This window comes from Trachurus japonicus, chromosome 18 (genome assembly GCF_045865225.1).
Source record: "Trachurus japonicus isolate A0001 chromosome 18, Traja_1.0".
Classification (NCBI taxonomy): domain Eukaryota; kingdom Metazoa; phylum Chordata; class Actinopteri; order Carangiformes; family Carangidae; genus Trachurus; species Trachurus japonicus.
This window is the reverse complement of record NC_140924.1, coordinates 3,870,701-3,888,467: the sequence shown is the minus strand read 5'-3', so window position 1 is coordinate 3,888,467 and position 17,767 is coordinate 3,870,701. Positions and strand designations below refer to the sequence as shown.

At 41.2% G+C, this 17,767-nt stretch overlaps 2 protein-coding genes across 3 annotated transcripts; one reads left to right on the top strand and one right to left on the bottom strand.

Moving 5' to 3' along the window:
• The first annotated feature begins 16 nt into the window (after window positions 1-16).
• LOC146968382 (uncharacterized) lies at window positions 17-2,153 on the top strand. The gene is made up of 5 exons (XM_085759115.1): window positions 17-70; window positions 395-664; window positions 1,166-1,414; window positions 1,509-1,640; window positions 2,053-2,153. Exons 1-5 carry the CDS (start codon window positions 40-42, stop codon window positions 2,115-2,117), a joined length of 747 nt encoding a protein of 248 aa, XP_085615241.1. The 5' UTR covers window positions 17-39; the 3' UTR covers window positions 2,118-2,153.
• A 6,945-nt stretch (window positions 2,154-9,098) lies between these two features.
• On the bottom strand, window positions 9,099-14,014 carry LOC146968381 (uncharacterized). Of its 2 annotated transcripts, XM_085759105.1 has the most exons (5): window positions 13,944-14,014; window positions 13,210-13,479; window positions 11,880-12,140; window positions 11,461-11,601; window positions 9,099-9,200 (listed from the first exon to the last, which is right to left on the bottom strand). In XM_085759105.1, exons 1-5 carry the CDS (start codon window positions 13,972-13,974, stop codon window positions 9,148-9,150), a joined length of 756 nt encoding a protein of 251 aa, XP_085615231.1. In that variant the 5' UTR covers window positions 13,975-14,014; the 3' UTR covers window positions 9,099-9,147. The 2 variants fall into 2 exon arrangements, with proteins under 2 accessions (XP_085615231.1, XP_085615230.1); XM_085759104.1 differs by lacking the exon at window positions 9,099-9,200 and having other exon boundaries at window positions 11,241-11,601.
• Between the last annotated feature and the right edge of the window lie 3,753 nt (window positions 14,015-17,767).

The window sequence follows — 17,767 nt, the reverse complement described above, 5'->3', positions numbered from 1 at the left end:
GTGTCTGAGTGTCTGTCCATCAGTCGTGGTTGGGACAGGATGCAGGTGACACCGTTCTGCTTGATGCTGTGTGAGTACAAACTCTGATATTTTTCACTGTCATCAAATTTCTCTCTGTCTTTAACCTGCTGTCGACAGATCAACTCAAACATCGCAGATTAACGTTTCACTTGTTTTTTTATTGTTGCGTCACTGTTTTCTTGTGTCTCTTGTTGGTTTTCACACTTTCACACTTTCACTGTTGTCGTTTTGCTGCTTCCTTCCTACTCCCCCCTCTTCTTTCTCTGCTACTTTACATTTGTTGTTGTTTAATTCTCCTTTTCTTCATTGACCCGTGATTCCTCCCTGCGCTCTGTCCTTCCTCGTCCTCCTGCCTCTCTTCACTTCCTCCCAGCGGCCTGTCTTCACGTCAGCCCTGACAGGTCTCAGTTCTCCGTGTACGACACCATCTCCATGAGCTGTGTGGATCCTCTGAACTCCACCGGGTGGAAGGTGAAGATGAGATCCCTGGACGGAGCGACCAGGACCTGCTCCTCCGGCTGGGGCTCCACGTCCTCGGCCTGGACCTGCATCATTGGGAGCACCTACCCTACAGACAGCGGGGTGTACTGGTGCGAGTCTGTGGACAGGCAGCTGAGCAACACCGTCAACATCACCATCACCGGTACGACACATACTCAGTGCGTTTACATGACACTTGAAAAAAACAAATTATTGCCTCAATCCGACTATAACCGAACAACTGAAGTGCATGTAAACGCGTTAGTCCGACTAGTATCGGAGTTCTCCTTATCTAACTAAGACACCCAGATTATGCGATTGGAAATCGATTTTCTTCTGCATGTATACACCTTAATCAGGAGGGAACAGTGGTCAGCTGTAGAAACAGAATTGCCCTATGGGATAAATAAAGTAATCTCAACTCAACTCAACTCAGATTGGGTCAAAAAGGGAGGAAGAAAGAAGGGAGGGAGGGAGGGAGCACCGTCAGTTATTCAATTTTAAACATGGACAATGACAGAAGTCCGACGTGACTCTCAAATCAAGCTGAGAGCAGGGCTCGATTTAGCTGAGCATGTAAACGTACTGACTGACAACCGGCGGTGTAGGGTGGTAAACTGAAAGCTGCATGTTCGCTTGATTGAGTCTCCTTTGTTTGTAAAAGATCGGGCCGTGATCCTGGAGAGTCCCGCCCTGCCTGTGTTGGAGGGAGCCGCCGTGACTCTGCACTGCAAAGCTCAGACAAAGTCCTCGGACCACAGGTTTGATTTCTACAAAGATGGCCGTCTCATCAGCAACGGCTCCACCACAGATCAGATGACCTTGCACAGCGTTTCCAAGTCGGATGAAGGCTTCTACAAGTGCAGCATCTCCGGAGGGGAAGAATCCAGAGCCAGCTGGTTGGCTGTCGAAGGTGAGATGAGACGATGTCGCTCACACATCACATCACATTTTCCTCTAGAGAGCAAACAATGCACCACCCAACGTTCACGTTTCATCTTCCTCAGCATCGTCCTCAGTCACATCTGCAGCTTCATGTTCGGTCTCTGTCCTGAGAATCGTGCTTCACGTCCTGGTGGGAATTCCTTACCTGCTCTCCACCATTGTACTGGGACTCATATACAGAGACAGGAGGAGAGGTGGGTCCACACCTGTGAGGTCATCCTGTTTAACCGTTAGTGTACAAGATCAAAACTGATGCATTTGGAAAGAAATTTGGCGAAAACACTAAAGTATCATCTGCATATGGCCGAATACGTTCATAATCATGGTATGAAGACATTTTCCTGGACACAGTGATCTGTGTGTGATCCATGTGTGTTCAGTAACTTCAAACACAAACTCAGATGTAGCACAGTGACAAATCTGTGGTTCAGTCTGAGGTTTTAGGTGAACTCCGTCATTGCAACATGACGGACAGGTTTTTTTTTGTCAGTTATCAATCTGACAAACGGTAGGCTAGTGAATCCTCCACCTTAATACTGACTTCTTGGTTCTTGCCATCATGTTGTGATGCTGATGTTGTTTGTTTGTTTCTTTGTTTCTTTGCAGCAGCAGCTCAGGCGGTCGCAAAGAGAAGAGGCAGCAACGACGTCGTCATGGAAATAGTTGTGTAGCCTGACGGAAACCTGACGATCCACTGGATCAACACATCGAGGTCATCATAGTTTGTTTTACGAAGCCTTGCGATCTAATATACGTGATGTCATCGTCAGGTTCAGGCTTTTTACATTAAAAAACACATACATTTAAAAAAAAAAAAAGATTTGATTAAACTGTTTTTTCATGTTTTTCAGTTGCCGAATTGTAACGAGTTTACATTGTCAATGATTGTCTACCTTCATCATGTCCACTGTCAACAATCAGCCAGTAAACTCAGACAATTAAGCATTTGTTGTGTCTTTCTAAGCAGATGTAACCAGGCTGTTGATGCATCGATATGCTGCTGAGTTTGCAGAGGAAGTGAAGTGACTGTGTCTTTGTTTACACTCCACTGTGGTTCTGCAATCGTGAGGTGTAAACTTTTGTTTTTTTTCCATTTGACATTTGACTCTGTCCTCGATTTACTCAACATCCACCACACACGATGTTCACTGGACAATATCAGCTCTGTAAAACCAACAACTTCTAAATTATAATCATTTTTTTTATTCTTTAATCACTCCATCACGCTCTTATTCTTTGGTTTTATAAACTTCACTTGATTTAACAAACAGGAAAAGCTTTTTTCACCGTTATGCACAGAATTTCCTTGAGCGTCTGTCTGTGTGGGTCGACTGTGGTGAGAACAAAGGCACTGAAACCAGGTTTCGAGGGCTATTTCTCAGAAGTGTGGACAAAAAACAACATGCCCACAAAGAGGCCGACAACTGAATATCAAACAAAGAAAAGAAAAAAACACAACGCAAAAGTCTGATTGAAATGGAAAACAGAGATAAAAGGCCCAGATGTTGACACATTAAGGGTGAGGACAGATGTTGACCCACCTCTTCTCCACCAGTGTTCACATGATCCCACAATGCATTTCACTTCAAACCCACCCCATAGAAGGACAGCTTCATCTGTATCTAATGACCTTTCCTGACATGAAGGTACAAAATGACCAGAATGTTTGACTTGACTCTTTGTCATTTGCTTGGTCCACATCTGGAACACATCTGGTTTACTCACTGTGAGTGAAACCCAGGTAAAATAAATACAGTGACTGAACAAACAGATGGGTTGTACTTTCCTCTTGTTCTCCAACACATTATCAGCTTCTCTGTTTACTGATGGGTCAACAGGTCAAACTGATCGATAAACTCCACAGCGCCCTCTCCTGGCTCCACGTCATAATACACCCTGTCGTATGAATTACAGTGTTTGTTTTTTTTATCCCTGTGTTCAAATACATGTGTTAAATCTAAATCTGAAGTGTTTGGTGTTTTCATGTGTTAGTGTGTTTTAAAACACATAAGCTATTTTCGTTAGACCAAAATTAAGACCAAATCCAATTAGATTACATATGCACAACTGGGCCCAAGACAGGTGGACGTGAGCCCTCTGCTGGTTAGAAACACACAGAGCTGCACTTCAGCTCTCACATCTGTGGCCTCCATGTTTGTTATTCCCTGGCTTCCTCTCCGACATCACATGTGTGACATGTGCGACACCTAAACTCTTCCTCTTTCTTTTTACTCTGTGGGAGAGATGAGCAGTCTTTAGGAGAGCAGAGTTTATTGTAGAAAAAAGTTTATAAGTCCTGTGCACAGCAAGTGTCTTTTCTCCTATAGGTGCCAGTTGGTGCAGGATAAATAGAAGTGAAAAAATTAAAAGTCTCCTAGCGCACACTAGAGTGGATATACAAATGTATTTGTTACCTGTTGCTTCGTCCGGTTCACTTGTCAACAGGTGTTGGTCGCTGCTTTTAAAATTTGTCAATCCGCTCTAGTGTGTGCTGGGAGTTTTTTTGATTTTTTCACAGAGTTTATTGTGTTTAATGTCATAACAGGCCCCATAAAGCATGAGGAAAGAGGCAGATGCAAGATTTGCATTAAATGAGAAGGGAGGGTACACCAGGGCCTGTTCTTTATATATTTGTTTATTTTTACCAACTCAAATCTAACACTTCAACAGCTCCATTCAATAATTATATGTATTTGAGGAAATTTGTCATCATCACATTTTCTACACAGAGACATTTAAACCCAAACACACACACACACACACACACACACACACACACACACACACACACACACACACACACACACACACACACAGGTATTTCAGGTTTTTCAGGTTTTACATTGAACTACAAGAGCTCAGTTTACAGCGCGTGTTTATGTCCTGACCTGCCTCTTACAGGAACAGCTTATCATGATCGTGGGGGGTGGGGCTTTAAAGTGACAAAAGTAAACTTTCGCTTTGGTTTGTTATTCTCAAAGTCACAGTCACAAAGTCGTTAGTTACAGATCTCCTCGTGTTAAAGTTTTTATTTCACATCTTTATTTGATGTCAAGTGGAGCAGCTGCCAACAAACAGGTGAGTAACTAAGACTTTAACCGAGATTTAACCGACATTAACCGAGTTTTACCTGTTTCTCCATGGGCTCATGATGACGCACTTACATAAAAAAGAAACTGTCAATGTCCTGAACTGTTCGTTTTCTTTCATGTGAATCTGAACATTTCCTAAACTTGACTTTCCACCTTGTTCATTTGCCAAAGCTTCAAATAATCATGTTGTTATTACGTAAATCACAGTTTTCCTGGTTTTCTGATCTGTAGCCTACAGTACTACTATAAAAAGAAAAAAAACTTAATATACAATCCCATAACTAGCAGATTTATTATAAATACAATATATCTCTATAGTCATTGTTGTTTTGTGACGATGTTTGGGCTGCTCTAACAATCAGACACTTTATCTGATCTGATTTTCTGTATTTAGATTAAGACCTGACTGGTCTATTGTTCTGAGTTACGTTGAAAGCACCATGAAGTACAAATGTTGTTGTTAAACATTAACCTGTTGGTCTATATACACATTGAGTTCATATCCTGTTTTATTTCCAGTTGTGTGTGACTACTATGACCTCAGAGCGACTTCTTCTTCTTCACCTTCTTTGCTGGTTTGTCCGTGACCCTGTGTTGGAGCTGCTGGTCCCCTGGACCAGCTGACAGACAACACACACCTGAACAGGTAGAAGCCTGTTTGTATATTATCTGAAAACAGATTCAACACTGTTTTATTCATGTGCGCAGAAATAAATTCCCCTAAGTACAGTGGTAATGTTGCATCAGAAACAAGATCACCTGAGCAGTGACATAAATATAGAGTAGTCCAGCCACATTCCACAGACACATGGTGTTCCACTGAATCAAAACAACTTTCTTCTTCTTCTTCATCATCGTCTTCTTTTTCTTCTTCTTCTCCTCTGGGTTTTTAGGTTTGACCCAGGTTTAGATCACAGGGAGAAGAAGATGATGTGGATCTTTGTGCTCGTCGTCCGGACCTTCTCTGTCTCTGGTGAGCAAACCTGACACTAACAGTCTTTACTACCTTCATCAAACAATCTCATCATCATCACGACGTCAAAAAAAAACAAAAAACAAGAGGAGAACTGAAAGAAGCCTGAATATTTTCTGACATCATGACATTTCTTAATAGTTTTAGACCTGTGGACACAATGTGACCTAATGTCTCTGTTTCCTCCTGCAGGGATGTTGCCTCCAACCGTCTATGAGGCCGAGGAGAATGCAAACATCACCATCAGTTGGGACGTCTCCACTAAAGCAGACGTGTCTTACATCAACATGGTCTGCTTTCTGGACTCAGAACCTCCTAAGATGCTGTATCACGTGATACGAGGCGCTGAGGATCCAGAGTCTCAGGATCAGCAGTTTGCAGGACGAGTCCGGTTCGACCGAGACGCTCTCAGAGGAGGACGAGTCAGAGTCCAGGTCTCCAGAGTCACGGACAGAGACTCTGGACTCTACAGGTGCGACCTGGCTGCCGATTATGATGCAGACATGAAGCGATGGAGGCTGGAGGATACAGGTGGGTGGACTACACTGGTACCCATGCAGGATGGGACTGTAACCATGGCTACAAGTGTGAAATTAACTCAGATTTCAACCCTTTAGAAACGTTCGTCCTGAATGTGAAGCAGAAGGTTGAAGAAGTTTCTGTCACCAAACCAGATCCTGGACCAGCAGCTGGAGGTGAGTCAGACATCCTCAGTGGATGTTGACGGTTACTGTGGTATAAATAAAAAATAAAACTGTCTTGCTGTCTCCATGCAGGTTCAAACCCCCCACACAGAAGTCAGTATAAGGACTACATCTTCCTGGCTCTGTTCATAGGAGCTCAAGCTGTAACAGCTGTAGCAGCTCTGGGGATGATACTCCACGACCACCTGAAGCAGAATGGTATTTCAGCTCTCACCCACTTGTATCGACTGAATTTGAATGTGTCTGTGTCTGTGTGGACTCACCTTCGTCTCATCGATCACATAGATCCAGACGAAGATGAAACCTCCAACAACAAGTCCTCAACCAGGAGAGACGTTACTGTCGACGTCCCGGACGACACCGATCCTGGATGATCCTGGCAGAGACATAGAGCTTCTTCTGCTGCCGCTGCCGCTGCTTTGCTTTCTCCAATCAAGGCCCACAATGTAAAAATACTTAACATCTTGATAACTGACATAACATGTTTATTTCAGTAATTCAGTTCACAAAAATAATACTATACATTATAAGATCCATTACGCACAAAATGGAACATTTAATGTCTTTATTTTTTTTATCAAGTATATTTTTTGGGCTTTTTATTGCCTTTAATCGACAGAACAGTGGAGAGAGAGACAGGAAATAAGGGAGGCAGAGAGAGGGAATGACATGCAGGAAAGGGCTGTCCGATACGGGATTCAACTGGGGCCACCTGCAATGAGCACTGCAGCCTCTACATGGGGCAGCAGCTCTACTAAGTGAGCTAAACGCCGTCCCTTAATGTCTTCATTTATTGAATTTATTTTAATTGTAGATTATGGTCTAAATTCAGATTCAGTATCTCAAAAATGTTGCAAAAGACTGATTCAAAAAGGCATTTTTAATATGGAAATGTTGGCCATCTGAAAACTCTGTCCACCACTGAATACTTGACTATTTGGACTTTTCTGTGATATATTGTATTTATTGTATCTATCAAATAACACTATTTACAGAATCATATAAGTTAACATATATAATTTATGTAACATCCACCTGATCTAACTGTACATCTTTACATTTTTCTAACAATATTTATTTGTTTTTGTTTGTGATGATCGAAATGTTCTCTTTTTTTTTGTTGCTGTTTTGGTTTTGTAACTAATTACATTTATTTATTTTTTAACACCTTAAACACTCTGGGTCTGATTGTATTTTCGCTATAGTAATGGTGACATCTAGTGTTCAAAGGTAGGTGTTACATCAATTTCATTGGCAGCTCTGTCTTGCTCAGCTAATGTTGGCTCACACTGTGAAAGGCTAAATAAACACGTGCATTTCTGTGGTTCTGCTTGACGTCTCTGAACACATCGACTCTGAACAACACAGACGTTTAAAACCAATGGTGAATTTTGTTTATTCATTAGATGCAACAGGAGCAGATAAATATCAGTGCACAGGAAAAACAGCAGCAAGATTATTGACAGTTTGACTCACAAGAAGAACATTTTTTAAATGAACACGTTTATTTATGCTTCATATTGCAACACATAAAAAAAATATGTTATATGTTATAAAAAATATATTTATACATGTAGTTAGAAACATTCAAATAAACTAAGTATAATGGCTACATACCGCACATGAGACAGGATTTAGGATGTGAATACTTGTGATTATCTTGTTTTTTCCTTTTGTGATGTAATCCTGAGAGTACCTACTTCTGATACACTAACCTTTTATATTACTTGTTGAATGAATTAGTTTTTGTGAGGCTAGTCATAATGGTATTTTTTGCCAATGAATCAATGTTGCATTTTTTTTGTCGTTCAATTACCTGTGTAAATTCACAGAGTGCTGTTTCCTATTTCGGACCTAAAACCTTTGAGACCTAAGGTCATGATAGTGCATGGGAGAGGGCATGGGGACTAACTTGCATCGGCCTGTGCCTTGCCCTGGTCTCCCGTTACATCCTTGACTGGCAGCGGCCATGATAGGGGGAGAACTCGAGTACTTTCCTACTTCGCCTAACCCTAAATCCTGTCTCGTGTGCAGTACGTAGCCACTATATGTGGTTTCTCTTTACATAGTTACACTATTGCCACAATACACCGTCACCTTGACTGTTGCTGTGCACGGGCATGTTTCTATTTTTAAAGGTAGGGTTGGAGGTCCTGGAAAAACGGTTCTAGCAGGCCACATTTTCGAAAATACACTGACAAACGTCCCAGCCCCTTTCCTCAGATTCTCTCTGAAACCTCCAGAGCTCAGGCTGTTTTCTTATTTAGGTGAAGCCTCGCTACACACGACAGTATTGTGGAAAGCCGTCTAGCTAGTTCACATTAGGATTACATTGGGTCGCGCCGCTAAGTATCGCCTTCGCGGCCCGACACTGTGCAGCATCGCTAACTTTCCTCCAGCTTTTTCTCATGGCTCATTCAGGTGAAAGGAAACACCTGACATCATAATAAACCTCCCAGCATCCAGCTCAGAGCATCACCACCTATCGGACTGGAGTGTGGTATCACTAGCATTGTCTTTTCCGCGGCCGTAACTCGGTTGACTCTGATCGTGCACGTGATTAGTGCACAAAGAGTGGTAGCTATGAGCAGAGGTGGGAGGGACAGATACGGCAGTTTGATCGACACATCACAATCCAATAATCAATAATGTTGTGTTAAAGATGATTGGATGGTGTTTTTCCAGGTTTGTTCATTCCACAGGTGACCGACTTTCTTCATTTTTGTAAAAAAGCATTAAATTACCTGGTTGTAATCAGGGTGTGGAGAGGATTTCAAGCAATGCAGTAAAAAATGCCACAGAATAAGATCCCCAACCCTACCTTGAGTATATGACTTTATTCTGCTGATCATTAATCAGCATATGCTTGACTGTTCAATGTGAGTTGTTGCTGTTGTTGTTGTTGTTGTGAACAGGAAACAGGAAGTAAGACTCATCGTACCGCCACCAGACGAACAACGCTTCGTCTTCTAGCAAGAGCTCGAGCTGCAGGAAGAGCAGAGGAGAAGATCTGAGATCTGAGAGGTCGACGTTTCCTCATCAAACTTTTCAACTTCCTGTCTGACTGACTGACTCTCTCCAAGGACTCACACAGTCTCTTACATTTAACCCTCGTTCATGACCTTCACCTGCCCCGAGGCTCAGGTGGCTTCATGCTGTCTGTCCGTCTGTCTGTGTGGTCCAAACTTTCACCTTTTCCTGTTCTGTCACTTCCTCATTGATACCGATGTTGCTATGACAACCAGCTATACTGCTGCTGCAGATGTTGATGATGGCGTCACCGCATTAACCACAACAATAAACGGTGTTGGAGTTCAAGACGCTTCGCTCTGTGCTGCACTGATTTGACATCATGTTCTGTTTTGTTCTCTGGAACTGCTGCACTTTTTTTTTCCTTTTTTCTATTTTACCTTACTTTAAGGTTTAAATCACCATGGTAACTCAGACTCGTGCAGATTTTAACCAGTGTCAACAACAAACAGTGAAAACATCTGGATCCATTGTTTCCAGTGCTGTGTCTTTGCAGTGTTGTTAAGAAACTGAGATAATTACTGTACTATAATACCTACTATACTATAATACAGGTCTTTCATTATTGAGCTGGATCAGAGTAATTATCATATTCAATCATCAATCAATCATATTTGATCATCAATCAGTGAACACCACTTCCTGTCACTGGAACTGATGCATTGATGATGTTTCTGTAATCAACAATCAACTGGATTATTACTGTAACAAACCCAGAGTTCACTGGTCAGGAGGATCAATAACAGTAACATCGTCAGCAGGGGAGAATATTTCAACTTCCAACTTGATTTTTGCCAAACTATAGTTGAAAAAAAGTTAGATAAACTCCGTGGAGAGAGGAGTTCAGCTCAGACAACCGTGTGTGTGTGTGTGTGTGTGTGAACATGAGTATAGGACAGGAAGTGGGTTCAGTACAGAGGAACACGAACTGTATGTGAAAGAACAGCACACAGCTTGTTTCACCCACGCGTGTTTCACCTGCTCTCAGTCAAAATGCAGAAACAACATGGAGGAGGCTATACAACAGTGTGTTTCATTCCTAATAATGTTGAAATCCCCTAAACACAACGATGTAAAATTGCACCATTAATCTAAAGTTGATCACCTTCAATCCACTCAGCAAGTCACACTTCAACTTTAACGTTTAGTTGAGCGCTAAAGCCGAACACAATTGAAACTCCTCTCAGTTCCTGAAGACATTTTGCCTCACATCCAAACGACAAAACTGTTACGTCTCGTCGTCAAATATGTATATTTTTAATCATGTTTATGTTTAGTGTATCACCTTTTGTCATGTCTTGATTAGTTTCATGTTTGATCCATTGTCACTCATGTCCAGTCTTGTAATACACTTCCTGTTTCAACCTTGCCCTCTTGTTTCAGATCCTGACTTCCTCCCTTTGTGTGATCGTCAACCCCGCCTCTGACTGGTTTCACCTGTGTTCCTCCACCTCATGTATGAATGTCTTTGTCTCCCTTTGTCTTGTCGCCAGTTCGTTTTGTCTGTCTTTTGTGTGTCACAGTCCTGTCGTCATTGAATCAAGTCTTCAAGTTTCAGTTAATGGGATAAGTTGTGAAAAGCTTTGACCTGCACTTTCACCACGCTATGAGATAATAACACAACGTTACCAGACAGAGTTGTTTTAGAGGGAAATACAGAGACTGTTGATGAAAAACCGTCCCTGAAGGCAACAAGCATCAGTGGTTTGGCATGAATTTCCCTCTAAAACAACTCTGTGTGGTAACGTTGTGTTATTATCTCATAGCGTGGTGAATGTGCAGGTCACAACTTGTCCACCAGAGTGTTGTGGAGTTGTTGGATTGTGTATTTGATGAGTTTGATGAGGGAAACCAAGAAATCCCATGAGCCTCCGTAGCGTAGCTCTGAGCAGCTCACGGCTCTGCTCCGCCGTTCTAAAAATAGCTTGCACCAACAAGTAAGGCTTTTGAGTATAGTTGATATAGTTGATCCTCCATGTGAGCGTTTTTTGTTTTTCCTTTTGTTTCACCCCACCTCTGAGTTGTGCATTTAGTTGTCCTTGTGTTAAAGGTTGGTACAAAAACATCTTCAGTAACTGAAAAGGAGTCCACTTGTTTCGTTACAACTTAATTTTTCCGATAATTCAGATGACGTCTATGTAAATGTTTGTTGGGTTTAGAGAAGTCGTTAAACACTGGGGTTTGATATGTTCTGTTGTTGTTGTTGGGTTCTTACCTTGAGCCGTCTTTCGATACAGGTGTATACACAGGACGGTTATGATGGCATAGAGGACAAACAGCAGGACGGTGCACAGCAGCCTGGGCCACGACATGATCGGAGGGACAGTGGTGGGGACGACTGTAGGCTGAGGGCGCTCTGAGGAGGAAACAACAGCAATTTAGTGATGATCATATCTATCTAAATTAACATGTTGTTAGGTTGTTTTGGTAGGTATAAACCTCACTCCACTAAACCAAGTCATGCATCCAACCACTGATTTGCAATCCACTTCCCTTCAGTAAACCACAGCATCCCCTGAAAGTACTTTCACTTCTGTGTTAAAAGAACATGGACGCCGGTTTCAAGGTGGTTCAAGAAGTTTGTGCCCAAAGAGTCGTCTAATTGTACTTAGACCAGCTTTGTAAAATCATCACCTTTTACAACCAGCAGACTCTGAGGTGACGTTCCTGCCGTCGGGTGCTGACACGTGTAGAAGCCTTCGTCTTGCTTGGACACTGATTGAAGGATCATCTTCCCGTGAGGGCTTTTACCGATGAAAGAGCCGTTTCTGTGGAACGCAGTGTAGAAATCTGATGTAGACTTCACGTCATACCTTCCCTTGTGGGAACAGCGAAGCGTCACATCGTCCCCGTCCTCCACAGGAACTGTCGGACTCTCCAGGATCACAGTACCCGCTGAGATACAAGAACGACAAACCGTGATCAACAAGAGCCTGTCGAAGCAGCAACAAGATGGTATTTTGAAAGAAAAAAATAGCAGTAACAATACGCAAACATAATATTAAGTTACAGTGCTCCTTCACTGGAGGAATTTGAGTATTTGGAGGTTTTGTCCTCAAGAAACGTTCTGATGCTGTCCTGTACAGTCACAAGGTTGGGTAACGTTGGGTAACACATGTGCAGACACACATGTAATCTGTATGTACTGTCTAGAGCTAGACTTCAGCTCTGTATACTACCTACTGCTGTAACATGTTATGTCAAAATGTCATGAGTAAAAGAAATTGTTATGTCAAAATGTAAAAAGCAAAAGAAAAGAAAAGATTATGATGAAGATTTTATTCTAAGCTTTAGCTTCTCCTGCTTTCCCTTTCGGCCATGTGTATTGTATTATTTGAACTAAGATGAAGTGTGATGATGATGATTTAATTGACATGCCCGAAATAAACAAATAAATAAATAAACGTTTGGACGGTTGCAGATACAAACAACGAGGATGAGTTTGCTCAGCCTGGTGGCTCGGCTCAGCCTTAGACAGTAGACCGTAATGAGGTGGAGCTCCTCTAGGTTCATGCAACTGGTACAAGATATCGGCATTACATATCCTATCTGGCCTATCAAGGAAGACGTACAGATCTCCAAAAAGGACTGGACTACCGTGGTGCCAATACAACCCAACCCTCTGATTAATCAGTTGGATGGAATTAACGGTATCATAAACGTAAACCCTGGTCGGTATGGACGTCAGGGATCCACCCACAACCAATCACATAAGAGCTTGTTGTATTGCATCCTGGGTGAGGGATCCCTCCTCTGTTGCTCACCCTGAGGTTTCTCAGATTTTTCCCTGTTAAAAGGGTTTTCCATGGAGTTTTTCCTCAGTGGATGTGAGGGTCTAAGGACAGAGGATGTTGTTGTGATGCCATGTAAAGCCCTTTGAGACAAACTGTTTGTAAAAACGGGCTATACAAATAAAATTGCCTTGTCTTGCCTTGCCTAGCTCTAAGGACATTTGCAAGCTTACGGTTCACTGTGATGTTGAGGACGTTGCTGCACTTTCTCTCCTGCTCAGATTCACACCAGTACACTCCGGTGTCCGACAGGTAGACGCCGTAAAGGGAGCAGGAGGAGCCGCTCTGGCGACCCCAGCCCTTCTGGCATTGTTGAAAGGACCCGGAGGAGGTGTTTCTCTTCAGGGTCCAGCCGCTGAAGCCCCCCGGCACTGAGCAGCTCAGAGTGAAGGTGTCATAGCGGAAGAACTGAAACCTGTCAGGTTGGACACTCAACGTGGCCGCTGTGGGTTCACACAGGAAGAGAGATTATCACCTCCTCTCGTAAAGTTTAATAAACATAAACATACAATGTTTGGTGTTTAATCTCTTCAGAACCCAAGACTTCACTTAATTAAGGGTCATAACTATATTATTTTTAGGAAATTAAAAGAGGGTTTGAAAGCTGTTGTGTCATCAACAGATGAAGAAATGTTGCTGTTAAGGTAAAGTCATGGTGCAGCCAAAAAAACAAAACATATATGGATGACTTACTGCTATGTCAAGTATATATAAATATAAGTGTTGTACTATAACCTGAAACTAAACCTCATGTCCAGGGTTAGGTAACATCCAAACAACAGGTCATTTAGGTACCAAAGTCTTTAACTTCAACACTTATGGTCAATTATAGTCAATAATGTTTTGTTAGCGACCCTAAAGCAGAGAGGTGAAACTAAAACATTAGAAAAATAGCAATATTTCTTACTCATAAACAGGCAGAACGATGAAGCGTCCATTCTGCTTCGACTGTGTTCCTGTAAGTTACTTTCAGACTTGTCTCACCACATCCTGACTTTGAACAGAGGAAATGTCACTAACTCAGCACAACCTGTATCTGACACTCACACACACACTCAATGGTAAAAAAAAAAAAAACATTTCCTTGTCTATTCAAAACATTTAAAAAATAATGGATCTAATTGAGCTGTTTATGACAGGATCAATGATTTGCAACAGTTTTCACAGATACACAATCTACATGTTTGGCAGGATCTTCTGTGGTCTGTGGTCTGATGAACCCAGTACCTTTTGTTTGAGTCCCACCACCCGCTGGAGCACAAACTGGGGGTTATTCGAACCCTACAACACCGGGCCCAGGAGGTTCCCTCCAGTGCAGATGGCAAACAGAAGGAACTAACACACGTCAAGACAGCACTCCAAACCTGTGGTTACTCGAAGTGGACCTTTATCAAATCATTGTAGTGTATTATACACCTTAACTTTCTTGCTTAAATATCTTGTATTGTCTTATGTTCTTCTTTTGTGTGTGTGCTTTCTCTGAACTGAAGGAATGTGTGAACTGATGCTCTGCTTCATGGGTTCCATATCCTGCCTAGAAGCAATTTGGTCTGTTGGAAAGTTGATGATCGTTTTGTTTAGCCTAAAGGCTGAAACCTTACGTCAAGGGCATCTTCTTCCGTTGACCTATGGTAGCCCAAAAGTTATCGATTTGGTCAAGAGGTTAAATGCCAGAAAGTAAATGATCCAGATCAAGGTTGTCTTTGTTGATTAGTTGCATTCCTTAGTTTGGAGAAGGTGGAGTGTTTGGAGTTAGAAACATATATAAGGTCAGAGCTTTGGGTCAGTAGAGAGAGATCTCATTTTGGACCAGAGATGCTCCAGGATTCGGCATTTTTTGTACACTGTTCTTCTTCTTGTTAATAAACTTCTTTTTGTATACAAGCGAAGACGTGTCAGCGGTGATCCCTTCTTTTCATCAACACATCAATATACCACATAATCAAAAAGACGCCACAAAGAAACACCTGAGGCGAAAAGGGAAAATAGGAAGAACATTGTCACTCCATACGTGGCAGGTCTATCTGAGAAATTCAGGAGGATCTTCCACAAGCATGATATCCTGGTCAATTTCAAACTGGGCCAGACCCTAAGACAGAGACCGGTCCACCCCAAGGACAAAACACCCAGGCACAAACTCAGTAATGTTGTGTATGCAGTCCAATGCAGCGAGGAGTGCTCAGACCTCTACATAGGGGAAACCAAACAGCCCCTCCACCGACGCATGGCACAACACAGAAGAGCCACCTCATCGGGACAGGACTCAGCTGTATATCTGCACATCTGCATCTGAAGGAGAAAGGTCACTCTTTTGAGGACTCCAATGTCCTTGTTTTGGACAGGGAGGACAGATGGTTTGAGAGAGAAGTGAAGGAAGCCATCTATGTCCACTTAGAGAAAAAATTACCTGGGTTTCTGTCATTAGTCTCAGAACTGAAGAAGCCTCTTGGATGAGGAGTGAACCGTCTTCAAGCAAGAAAAGAAGTCCAGTTGCTTTTTACTACAACTCCACAAGAATGAACCCAGAACCATAATAAGTGTGTTTGGCCTCCTCCATCAGTGGGTCAGGCTCAACAGCATGTAGATTGATGCAGATGCTGCATGTTTGGACCAGCAGGGGGAGCTGTCGGACCACACAGCCGGGTCTTCATGCTGCTTCGGCCTCTGAATTGTGGGATTGGTGTTTTTTGCCACAAATCAAACATGTTGCAGTGACAACAGTCATCTCCTGTCTCTCTCAACTATACTATCCAATAAAGGCATAAAAAGCCTAAAAACATCCTTAAAAAAAACATAATTGGAACTGGAAAGTGACAGAATTGTGGGCTAAAAATCTGACAATACATATTGCATCTTGACAGCATGGAAATGTGATTAGTTTTTAATAAGTGTTTTGCTCAATAAGTTCCATGAGAGCAGAATTTAAAATGTTTTCAAAAATTCAGTTTTTGAGATAAAATTCTGAAATTTGCCAAACTTAATCAACCATGACTGTAATAAAATGTATTTGTCACTGTTTGGAAAAACTTTATAGTGCCTCAGTAGTTTTACATATCAACCTGAAATTTGGTGCATATGTGGACAGGGAGTGTGTGAAATATACTGTATATGTAAAATTCAACCTGTTTTATAATTAGGATTTTGAAATATCACCTTTTCACCAAAAATGTCAAACTCGTTTTTTTCCCCCCCAAAAAATTGTATTTTCAGAAGCTTCATTTTTTATGGAATGACTCAATTCAATATTTTATAGATGTAGATGTAAAGGGACAGAGGTTGTCTTTCATTTAAGACATAAGCCATAGTTGTGGGATTAGTACTGTAGTTATAAAGCTTTAATTGCAGTGATACAAAAACAGGCGGAAATTGCCAAAAACACATACAGGAAATTATTCCAGTTTTTCCAGAAGCATGGAAAATATTGATACAAATATTGATCCTGTAACCTGGCTACTATACACAATAAAATGATAATAAAAAAAACAAATAAATAAAAAATACATTTTTTTAAAAACTAAAATACAATCGTCTCTGTCACTTCTAATGCAGTGAAAAGTACAACAACAGTGTAAAGTCGCAGACAGAAAGTCAGTTCCTGGCAGGTCGCAGTAATATCTGTCGGAGTGAGACCTCTCTGACTGTGTCCGTGTTCCAGCTCTGAGCGCCGCTGACCCCCCCCCCCCCCCTCCAGGCGGGGCAGGGCGGGGCAGAGCCGTGGGGGCTGCGGCTGACTGGCTGCTTCGCTCTCTCTGTCTTTTTTTCCCCCCAACTTTATTGAAAGTTATAGCAACAACAAAATAGTAACAATACAATAAAGTTACAAATATATGGCAGTATAACAAAGGCCAAGCAAAAGAGAAAACAATCAAATTAACAACAAAGAAAATAAACTTTGGTGACAGACCTCGTATCCCATGAAAATTATAATTATAATTGTTGTGACAGATTATTGGAATGTATGTTCATACATTTCTTATTTGTAATTAAATTAAGAGACTTAAAATAATAATCAACTTCAATCAAAAACTATTTAAATTATGGTGAAGAATTCTGAAATTTGCATTTGTGGATATGAAATTTCCCTAATAAAATATAGCTAAAGGTTTACTATAGTACAGTTTATTTTCTTTGAATTCAAAATAAGTAATAATGTTGATTTTATGTTTTGTTTTACATAATATCTCAAGTTCTTTCCAAAATGTAGCCTACTGCTATATGAACAACCATAAAACAAATGAGTTACATTTCAAAGTTCAATTTTACAAAAGCTACATTTGTTATCGATGTCAAAGAATCTTGAATATACATATAATTAGATGGGTGTATGTTATGTAGTATTTTTTTTTTTTAATGTAATTCCCTAATCGTATCTGCTTCTCTCTCTCAATTTCAATTTCAATAAGCTTTATTGGCATGACTGTGATATACAATATTGACAAAGCAATGTATTGGGGCAGCAATACAATACAAATACAACAACAACTACATGATCTCATCTTCTATTATCAATCCATCAGAAAACAAATCATCTGCAGCGGTTTTAATGATCAATTCATTAGTTGGACTCTTTTATAGGAAATCTCTCTCTCTCTCTAGATGTAATCTACATCTATGTATATTCAAGATTCTTTGACATCGATAACAAATGTAGCTTTTTGTAAAATTGAACTTTAAAATGTAACTCATGGTTGTTCATATAGCAGTAGGCTACATTTTGGAAAGAACTATTAT